This window comes from Cyclopterus lumpus, chromosome 17, assembly GCF_009769545.1.
Source record: "Cyclopterus lumpus isolate fCycLum1 chromosome 17, fCycLum1.pri, whole genome shotgun sequence".
In the NCBI taxonomy this organism is placed as follows: domain Eukaryota; kingdom Metazoa; phylum Chordata; class Actinopteri; order Perciformes; family Cyclopteridae; genus Cyclopterus; species Cyclopterus lumpus.
The window spans coordinates 2,625,026-2,636,457 of NC_046982.1; the positions used below are offsets into that span (position 1 = coordinate 2,625,026).

Below are 11,432 nucleotides of genomic sequence, written 5' to 3' on the forward strand. Positions count from 1 at the left end.
ACCTGAGTCTTCCTCTATGGTTGCTACAGTTACCGACAGCTTACCGAACAACTCAACCAGCCAGGTGAGGCGAGCAATGCCACTGAATGTTGGGAAACCAAATCCAGGCTTCAGAGCTCCACCTTCAACAAATCACAGTACACACACGTTTGCATTTCCGTATTGAGGTTTAAAATGGGGTTCTTTTTGCTATCTCTTTGGACAACTTTCATATTTGACTGGTTAAGAGCGTACAGCATGACATACGATAAACTGGAAAACACTCCAGCACTTAAACCATATTCTCAAACGATTAATTTAAATTCAAATTTTTCAAAACAGATGATGTCCTGTCTCTTACCTGTAAAATGAAGAGTACCGTCCTGCAGGATTTTACCCTCTACCTCTCTCTTCAGTTCTTTGTAGTCTTCTGTTAGCAGCTCAATGTGTTCCTCGTGGAGAATCACTCCTGACACACACACACACACACACACACACTTAAGTGTGTACTTGCAAAAATTACATTGAAGCCATCGGCTGGTCTATTCGAAAGCACTTGTCTGAAATGTCCTGGATGCTGTGCCTGACCTCTGCAGCTCGACCTCCGCAGAAGGCTGCAGCCTAAAGTTTAAAGTTTCTGATGCTCTTCCGCACTGGATCCTTGTGGCTGCTGAAGTCTTATTCAAGACACTGGTATGTGCCTCCTGTGCTAAGAATGGCAAACCCCCCCAACAGACCCACTAGGCTCTGCTACTGTCAATCAGCTTGCTATTACCTCACTATGAAGTGCCCCAGCTATCGCTCTACAAAGTCTTGTTTCAACAGAAAAACTAAACATCTTCAGACTGCACCCTGGCCCATAAAATGAGAAAACTATTTCTTATTGTACACAGATCAGCATGAGTACGTAATGTAAAAGCTTACGCGTTGTTAGAAATCAGTGTCACCTTTTTTCTGGGCTAAATCCCAGAGCTCCACAGCAGCCTTGTAGTTCATGGTCATGGGATACTCAACACAGACATGTTTCCCTGCCTGCAGAAAAGTTCTATTGAGACAGGAAGAGTTTTCTTAATCAAAATAATAAAAGATAAAATAACAGAATTTTGATTAGAAACTAAGTTGTGCATTATGTTTCTCATAAGGATTGTAAAAAGGTTTAGAGAACAGATCAACTCCACATGTGGCCTATTTACACATCAAGCAGCATTTGCTTGGGGCCTATGAAATCGGATTTTGGGTTTTCCCCCCCAAATTCAGTGTTTTACATTTGAATTGTCCTGAATTCTGCATTATGCGATTCAAGCACATTTGGCAATCACAAAAAGTGTGGTGTATCATGGTGGATGAACAACATTAAAACAATTGATAAGAAATTATTCAAAATGTATTGAATGTGATGTAACACAACACTATTTTTGTTTATTAAAGAAAGTAATTCAGTAGTTGTAAAACTAACAGTCCATCTTTTTATAAAATAAAGTGCTCTTAATGACTAACGGGCGACAGGTTTCTTCTCTCTCATTGGCTGTAGCCCGCGACAGGTCACCACTGGCTCAGTGGTCAGTAGGGTCCTCCTTCAAATCAGAGGATCAGCGGGTCGATCCCCGGATCAGCTAGCCGATAGGCTATGCCTACGGTGTGTGAATGTTAGTTAGTCCTGATGTCATGTAGTGTTAAAGAGCTTTGAGTGGTCAGAAGGCTAGGTCCATCATATTGTTACATTGGACTGTTTTTAAGAAAAGAATGAAGTAATATATTAAAATTTGAAATCAGTTTTTTATATTTATTGTGGGTAAATACAATTCTATATGAATTTTTCCTCTGTAGGAGCTCGGATATCAGGAGGGAACTTGGAGTTGAGCCGCTACTCCTTTGCGTCAAAAGGAGTTAGCTGAGGCATCTAATTTGGCTGCCTCCTGGACCAAATTAACCTCCTAACCTCATTAGAGGTTTTACAGGCACGCCCAACTGGTAGGAGACCCCAGGGAAGACCCAGGACACACTGGAGGGATTATATCTCCTAGCGGGCCTGGGAACGGCTCGGGATCCCCCAAAATGAGCTAGAAAGTGTTGCAGGTGAGAGAGAAGCCCGGGTCAGCCTGCTGGGCTTGCTTCCACCGCGACCCAACCCCGAATTAAGCAGATAAAAATAGATGGATGGATGGATGAGTCCGGAATAAAAAAATAATCCCCACTGAGTTGTGATCTGCCGTTATGCAGCCTTGACTGTGACTTCGGCGTCGCCATCTTGGAATACGGCGCAATCTTTTATTTGTTTTGCAACTAATATACCAAAGTTAGCATATCTGGTAGCACCAGAAACCTGTCAATCACCTTGTAGCCCATAAAATGAGGGGGCGACTGTGGGTCAGTGGTCAGTGGTTAGCAGGTCCGTCTTTCGATCAGGGGGTTGGCGGTTCAATCCCTGCCCTAGTCGATGTGTCCTTGAGCAAGACACTTAAGCCTGAATTGCTCCCTGTAGCTGTGTCTACGGTGTATGAATGTAACACGATTGTAAGTCGCTTTGGATAAGTGTCAGCTAAATGACATGTAATGTAATGTAATAAGATACTTTATGGTCTGTTTGACTCTAAATGGACCATCATTTACTAATTGAACATCATGCTGTATTGAATACTTGAAACTAAACTCATGTTTACAATGTTTACTGGGGGAATAAACATGAAGCATAGACTTCTATACAACCAGAGTTGCCGCCCCTGGTGGTCAGTAGAGAGAATGAAGCTCTAACACATGAAGTATAGACTTCTATACAACCAGAGGAGTCGCCCCTGATGGTCAGTAGAGAGAATACAGGTTTAAGACACATATTGGCCTGGGGAAACCACTGGTTCATGTACCGATGCCAGACAAATGAGTCGACTTGAACAGGGTGGAGTTGACTGACACCTGGCTCTATTAAACATACCTCGACCCAGAAGGCAATGAATGGGTTGATCATTATGAGAATGATGTATATCATATACTTTTGTCACCAGATCTTAACTGAACACCAGCGATTTTGGAATTGATTAACTGTACCAAACTATTTAATGTGACACAGATGAAGTGTGGAGACTTTTTGCAGACTTGCACATTACCTGACGTTGTCCTCGTGTAACACATTCTCAGTGCAGATGAACACTACTTGAATGTCTTCTCTACTCACAGCTTCCTCTTCGGAGATTTGACTCACACCCTGCTGAGGGTCCAAGCTTCTTCTGTTAAAAGAAACATTTGTCAGCTTGATGATGACAGGAATGCTCCTATGATCAAAGACATTAGCATCTTTCAAGATCATAAAGATAGAGTGGACTTTATCTGACTACGCATTTTAAAACTTATCCTACCATTTCACAAACATTATGTGGTGAAATAGCTCCACCTTAAACAAACAAGAGAGGGTTTGTACATATTAGCTGTACTGTATTATTAAAATAGTGGGTCTGGGTTAATACTATATGTGTTGTAAGTACTAGTTCTAAGACTCTTTCGGACTGTAAATTACAAAGATGGAAACGCGCAGTTTATTTGGCCCACCAAGATAAAAATAATGCAGTCTAATCCAACAGCCCTGCAATTCATTACAGCTGTACCATAATCACAATATTTAAAGTCTGCATTTGTGTTTCTATCAAGTTAGTTTTGTATCCAACTATAAAGTGTGTGTGTGTGTGTGTGTGTGTCTCCTATCTAGAGAACCGTTCAGCTACTCTATTTCACACTTGGCTGGTGTGCACACAAGGACGTGCAGTGTCGAAGATGGTGCAATTTGGACACCGGACACTTTACATTACATTACATTACATTACATTACATATCATTTAGCCGACGGTTTTATCCAAAGCAACTTATAATAAGTGCATTCAACCATGAGTACAAACTCAGAACAAGAATCAAAAAAGTAACGTTTCTTCAAGAAAGCCAAAACTACAAAATTCTATAAGTAAGTGCCATTCAAGTGCCACTGAAGTGCTAATTGGTTTTTTTTCAAGGTATAGTCGGAAAAGATGTGTTTTTAGTTTCCGGCGGAAGATGTAGAGACTTTCTGCTGTCCTGATGTCAGTGGAGAGCTCGTTCCACCACTGAGGAGCCAGAACAATAAACGGTCTTGATTTTGTCGAATGATTAGCTCGCAGTGACAGAGTCACAAGTCGATTGGTAGATGGCAAGGGGAGTGAGCGTGTGTGTGTGTGTGTCCTGGATGTAGACAGGACCTGATCCATCCGCAGCACAGTACGCAAGCACCATTATTTTGAAGCGGATGTGGCAACCACTGGCAACCAGTGAAGGAAGCAGAGGAGCGGAGTAGTGTGGGTGAATTTAGGGAGGTTGAAGACCAGTCGAGCTGCTGCATTCTGGATTAGCTGCAGGTAGACCTGCCAGGAGGGAGTTACAGAGTATTCTTCTGATGTTATGCAGCATGTACCTACAGGAACGTGTCGTCACAGTAATGTTGGCAGTCAGGGAGAGTTGACTGTCGCAAGTTTCCTGGCAGTCGGGGTCGGGGCTAACACAGAGTTGTTGAAAGTAGTAGTCAGGTCGTGGGTGGGAGAGCCTTTCCCTGAAAGGAGAAGTAGTTCAGTCTTGTCAGGGTTCATTTTCAGAGATGTCAGTCACACAGGCAGAGATTTGTGCTGCTACCTGTGTTTCAGATTGGGGAAACAAGAGGATCAGTTGGGTGTCATCAGCATAGCTATGGTAGGAATAGCCATGCGAGAGAATGACAGAGCAGAGTAAATTAGTGTATAGAGAGAAGAGGAGGGGACCCAGGACGGCGCCTTGACGGACCCCCGTAGTGAGAGGGCAAGGTTCAGACACAGATCCTCTCCAAGTTACCCGGTAAGTGCGGTCGTTGGAGTAGGATGAGAAAAGGGAGAGCACAGTGCCTGAGATACCCAGATCCTGAAGGGAGGAAATAAGGATCTGGTGCTTCACTGTGTCAAATGCCGCAGAAAGGTCTAAAAGGATAAGAACAGAGGAGAAAGAGAGGCTGCTCTAGCAGTGTGAAACTGCTCAGACAGAGCAAGGAGGGCAGTCTTTGTTGAGTGGCCTGCCTTGAATCCAGACTGGTGATGGTCAAGAAGGTTGTTATGGTGGAGAAAGGAGGAGACTTGGTTAAAGATAGCTTGCTCTAGAGTTTTGGAAAAGAAGGGGAGGAGAGAGACAGGTCTGTAGTTGTTGACTTCAGACAGGTCGAGAGTGGGTTTCTTCAGGAGAGGGTTAACTCTTGCCTCCTTCAGAGAATTAGGGAAACAGACAGTTGAGAGGGAGCTGTTAATAAGATGGGTGAGAAAGGTAAGAAGGTCACAAGCAATAGCCTGGAGAATGCAAGATGGGATGGGGTCAAGGGGGCAGGTGGTCGGGCAAGCAGAGGTTACCAACGTAAGAACTTGATTAGGAGACAGGAGGGTGAAAGAGGAAAGGGAAGAAGATGAAGTTAATGGAAGTGTAGTTATATAAGATGGATTAGTAAAGGAGGAGCGTATGTCATCTATCTTGTTTGTAAAGTAGTCGACAAAGTGGCTTGGTAGAAGGGTGTTTTTTTGGGGTTAGTAAAAGAAGATTGAAGTTTGGTTTGGTAGAAAGAGCTTTTGTCTGCAGAGATACAGGAAGAGAAGAGATTGATAGGCGAGCAGGTCGTCTGCATGTTTAGATTTTCACCATTTCCTTTCCGACGCTCGCATAGTAGCTCTCTCGGCGCGCACCGAGTCGGACAACCACAGAGCCGGACAACCACAGAGCCGGAGAGGACTTGAGGACCTGTGGGGTCTTAAGAGGACAGAGAGAATCAAGAGATGAAGACAGAGTAGAGAGGATAGTTTCTGTGGCAGAGTTAGGATGCATGAGTGGGAAGGAGTCAGTTGAAGGGAGGGCAGATAGAACAGAGGAGGCCAGAGAGGAGGAAGCGAATGTTGCAACGGACAGGTGTAAAGTCTGTTGATGTGGGCGGGTTGTCAGTTCCAGAGAGTGAGAGAGAGTATGAGATGAAGAAGTGATCAAAGACATGAAGTGGAGTTACAGTGAGTTTTCTGAGAAGTTCGACAGGAGGACGTCTAGTTCTTCCAAGAAATCTCCCAAAGAACCAGGAGGATGGTAGAGAACAACAATGTTTAGTTGAGCCGGATGAGTAACTGTCACGTTTAATATAAACTTTGAAAAGACAAGTGTTGGGTTGTAGTGGATTGTATATTTACTTGCACATGTTAACAAGAAGTTTATGTTTTAAATTAATACATAAAGAAAGACATGATAATTAATTTGGGATATTATGAGGAATATTCTGGAGGAATGTATTATGAAACATAAGAGAGGATCACTGTTTTATTATTCTGTTTTAATGACAAATGTAATGATTAACTGTATGATGCATGAGAATGAATGAATGTTTTATTGTTTAGACAATATTTCAAATGGATGCCGATTGAAACCTAATGTGTTGCTTTTATTCTGAAGGCAGGATAGTAGGTTTTATTCTGAAGGGGAACTTCCTGTCCTTGACCGGAAGTGTGAGCTTTGACCTCGCCAGCTTATCAATTGGCCTAGCGAACAGAACTGCGGCATTCCTTTGAACTGACCAATGGAACTAACCTTTAGGTGTGAATTAATTTGCATGACCATACTAATGACCGAGCATTTGTTCTGGGGAGACATGGTTCTACTGGTCTGGAGACTCGAGACAGCCCCGGTCTGTTGCTCCTTGGGAGCTGCAGTCCGTCTGTGGAGAGTTTCTCCTTTCTGGCCCCACGATCGTGAACGCTACATGAGTATTATCTTTGCCATTAAATATTGTTAAACTTAACTCACTGAATCCTGAATTTCCTGCGGCCACGGGACCCGGAGCTCTGAACACAAATCTTACACAAGCAATAGTACTGTGTGCAAAATCAGGGCTCCGGGGCTCTGCGGAATGAGCCAAGCGTGGGCCTTTGTGAGTTTATCAGCCTGTTCAACTTATTGACTGCAGTTCACGCTTGCATAGAGGATATACTAACATCGCCTCTGCATGACTAGGGCAATTATTGCAGGTATTGAACTGTGCATGCTGGTAATCATGTGTGGGTTACCTGGATATGAATCCTCTGACATTGAGTTTCACTGCAGGACTGCCAAGTAGAGGAGCTAACATGTCTCTAATCCTCACCCAACCTGCTGTGCCAATGCCAACAACCACCGCCCCCAACATTGTGACTGAAAAACAAGAGTAAAGTGGGTTAAATCGGGTGTCCCGGATATCAAAAACATAATCATGGATAGCCAAGTGAACCCTTTTATGTGTTCTAACTTTCTCATTTGGTAAATCATATGTTGGCAAAGCACAGAAATTAAAACAAGTATAGCAGAGCATGATGATGACATAAGACTTGAAACATATGAATTCCTCAGTAGTTGACCATTTCTTAAAATGGTCTCATTTTATTTCATTTAAACATGCCCATCATGGTTGAGCAGTTGGGTTTCCGGAGCAGTGTTTTCCACAGGATGATGTGGGATTTTTGGGTCAGGCTCTACCGGAAGAACATTTTGTACATTTTATAGTTTAAATACATCAACAATTTGAGAGCAACATTTAATTATATATCTATCAAGATCATTGTGCTCTTGTAAACAATGTTATCATAAACATGAGTAATTTATTGTTTTTAAAAACGTAATTATATTATTATTCGCAGGGACTTGAGATGCTGGACAATTCACAAAAATATGTGCACACACTTCAGAGGAATGCGGGCTCTAAAGCACACGCCGGGGTCGGGATAAAGTTCCTGCTATATGGTCACATGTGGTGGGACGAATGCTCTCCTCTTTAAGAACACATTACTTCTTTTTTTTGCCATGTCGGAATTTGTGCAATGATGTTCATTGACAATACGAGAAAAACTGCTGTCCACCTTCAATTAAAAACAATAAATCATAAAGGGCACTTCAGGTCCCCGTTCACAGCAGACACGTGCAGTGTATGCAAAGCCTCGAGGCTTCTAGGTGGGCACTACTCCTGTGTCCGACACTTATACCACTTACTATAGGCTCTGGTCCTATACACGTCTGACCCTGCTCCAACACGTACACATTACACGCAATACACATTGCACCTCTGCATTCTTCTTCAATGCACAATGTGTGATGAAGAGGGAGCATGCTTATCCATAATGACCATACTATATATTCGGACCTGTAAAAGTTGTAGAGCTGGTCAGCTGTAAAAAAAACTTTTAAAAAACTAAATAGTTGTCAGTTAAGCCACCTACAATGAGAATGTATGATAGTTAATATCCACATCATCATGTGGATATTATGGTAGTATTAGAGCACAGCTGGTGCCCTCTCCTTCCTGCGGACCGATGTGAACAAAGCCTGTAGCTTCTCGGTGCCCTTCGTTGACCGACGTTCAGCGGGGCCCGGCGCTGCTCACTTACCGGGTGTGAAGTAGCTGGTTCGAGGCTCTCAAGAAGAAGTGTAGCTGCTTCCTAGCTCCGGATGACATAACAGGTAGCTAGCGCTTCACCAGCAGCCGGAGAGGAGCGCTTCACTAACGCATGCGCACCAGGAGATGCGCTCGATGTGCTGCAGGGGTGACACCGGCCTATTGCTGGGAAAGGGGCGGGGCAGTTTTTTTTTAGGCCGAACTGAACACTCAGTTCAATTTATGAATTAATAATAGCCATTACCGAAGGCAATACACCTGGTAATACTACCAAATGATGTACTATTACTCACACATGTATATTATTGTTCATCAAACTGAATCTGAATATGTATGTATATAAATATTTTGATGTATTTGTTGTACCAGAAACCACATACAGTTAACTCCTGCTTGCTTCTTCTAAAACCACGAGGAAACCGTTTGAGGCCCCCCTATAGACTGGTCTGGGCCATCAACTATAGATAAGAATGAGAAGCTAATCGTCCCTCTGGTGTCTCCAGTGAGGCCGTCCATCATGTATCTGCCATTGTTCACGTTGTTACACTACATAACATTCAGCTGACGTTTTTATCCAAAGCGACTTACAATAAGTGCATTCAACAACAAGAATCAAGAAAGTACAATTTCTTCAAGAAATCCAAACTACAAAGTGCTTTAAGTAAGTGCCATCTTTAAAAAATACATGTTATTCACGGTATAGTCGGATGTGTTTTTAGTTTGGACGGAAGATGTAGAGACGTTCTGCTGTCCTGATGTTAATGGGGAGCTCGGTCCACCACTGAGGAGCCAGGACAGTAAACAGTCTTGACTTTGTTGAGTGTTTAGCTCGCAGTGACGGAGCTACGAGCCGATTGGCAGAAGCCGTAAGGTTGGACCATGTCCTGGATGTAGACTGAACCCTTTCTGTTCGCAAGTACCAATGTTTTGAAAGCAGCCACTGGTAACCAGTGAAGGTAGTGTGGGTGAATTTAGGTTAAAGACCAGTCAATCTGCTGCATTCTGGATGAGCTGCAGAGGTCCGATGGCACTAGCAGGTAGACCTGCCAGTAGGAAGTGACGGTAGTCTGTGATATGTTGTATCATAAATAATGTCATATGTGGGGTATTGCTTAATTTCATTGGTCCACTTGTACAAATGTATTCTGAAAAAGTCTTTAAAAGTCTAATATTATTAATAAGCATTGTAATACAGGACTGTGTTGTAAGCAGATTATACCTCCTGTAGGAGACTGTGATATTGAAAACGCTATTTATATAGACTACTAAATATTCGTCATGTTTGTTTACATTTCTTTCATATGGAGGGTTGCTATGGTAGTAGTTAGATGGTAACAGTTACATTATTTGTATTTATCAAAGAAGTGCAAAGAGTAAAATAACTACACTCAGACTCAATCCAATTCAATTCAATTCAGTTTATTTTGTATAGCCCAAAATCAAAAATGACCAATTAGCCTTAGTGGGCTTTACAATCTGTACACATACGACATCCCTGTCCCAGGACCTCACATCGGAGCAGGAAAAACTCCCAAATAATAGAAAAAACCCTTTCACAGGGCAAAAAGGGAAGAAACCTTCAGGAGAGCAACAGAGGAGGATCCCTTTCCCCGGATGGACAGAAGCAATAGATGTCATGTGCACAGATGAACAGCATTAGAGAGTTACATAAACACATTCAATGAATATGACAGAATGTATGAATGGACCTCCACAATCCATGTAACAGAGAGGAGGGGGGCACGGGGGGCATCAGCAGGGGCCATGGCCTTGGCGCATCAGCAGGGCCAAGGCAGGAGGCCGGCTCACCAGGCAGGAGGCATCAGACACAGCCAGGTCCAATGGACCCTATGAGACGTGAAGTCACAACGACTCCGGGGAGGAAGCAGAGTTAGTAAGGTGCAATGGAGAGATGTAAATTCATCCATAAGTAAAGAGAGAAGAGGAGATAGGTGCTCAGTGTATCCTAAAACATCCACCAGCAGCCTATAAGCCCATAGCAGCATATCTAGGGGCTGGACCAGGGCAAACCTGATTCAGCCCTAACTATAAGCACTATTAAAGAGGAAAGTCTTAAGTCTACTCTTAAATGAGGTGACTGTGTCTGCCTTCCGGACTGAAAGTGGAAGCTGGTTCCATAAAAGAGGAGCTTGATAACTGAAGGCTCTGGCTCCCATCCTACTTTTGAAGACTCTAGGAACCACGACTAGCCCCACATAGTGAGCGCAGCTCTCTAGTGGGGCAATATGGTACTACAAGCTCCTTAAGATATGATGGTGCATCACCAATCAAGGCTTTGTAGATGAGGAGAAGAATTGCAGGGAGCCAGTGCTACTAGCTACTACAGGATAATGTGATCTCTTCTCTTAGTTTTTGTGAGTACACAAGTTGCAGCATTCTGGATTAATTTATTAGAGTAGCCTAATAATAAGGAGTTGCAGTAATCCAGTCTAGAAGTAACAAACGCATGAACCAGCTTTTCTGCATCTTTTTGAGACAAAATGTGCCTGATTCTGTAAATGTTACGTTGATGAAAAAATGCAGTCCTTGAAATTTGCTTCACGTGGGAGTTAAAGGACAAGTCCCGATCAAAGATAACGCCAAGATTCTTTACAGTGGTGTTGGATGCCAGGGCAATGCCATCTACAGAAACCACATCACCAGATAATTCACCATAATGCTGTCTCTGTGCTGTGGTGTTTTCTAAATCCTGACTGAAACTCCTCAAATAAGCTATTATGATGTAGAAAGTCACACAACTGATTTGCGACTACTTTCTCAAGGATCTTAGAGAGGAAGGGAAGGTTAGAGATCTGTAGTTAGCCAACACCTCTGGATTAAGAGTGGGCTTTTTCAGGAGAGGTTACAGCTACTTTGAAGGAATGTGGTACATGGCCTGTTAGCAAAGACACATTAACAATATCCAACAGAGAAGTGCCAATTAAAGGCAACACGTCTTTAAGCAGCCTCGTTGGGATGGGGTCTAAGAGACAGGTAGACGGTTTAGAAGTAGAAACCGTTGAGGACA

At 43.1% G+C, this 11,432-nt stretch overlaps 1 protein-coding gene across 1 annotated transcript in view; it reads right to left on the reverse strand.

The window, feature by feature from the left end:
• The window catches only part of blvra (biliverdin reductase A), a 10,122-nt gene extending 1,603 nt beyond the window's left edge, over positions 1–8,519 (reverse strand). The window contains exons 1-6 of the mRNA XM_034556080.1: positions 8,397–8,519; positions 7,047–7,170; positions 3,081–3,200; positions 927–1,024; positions 341–448; positions 1–122 (exon numbers count right to left, since the gene is read on the reverse strand). The exon at positions 1–122 is cut by the window's left edge and continues 47 nt beyond it. Of these exons, the coding sequence (XP_034411971.1) occupies positions 1–122; positions 341–448; positions 927–1,024; positions 3,081–3,200; positions 7,047–7,165 (567 nt within the window). The 5' untranslated portion in view covers positions 7,166–7,170; positions 8,397–8,519. The remainder of the gene's footprint in view (positions 123–340; positions 449–926; positions 1,025–3,080; positions 3,201–7,046; positions 7,171–8,396) is intronic.
• Between the last annotated feature and the right edge of the window lie 2,913 nt (positions 8,520–11,432).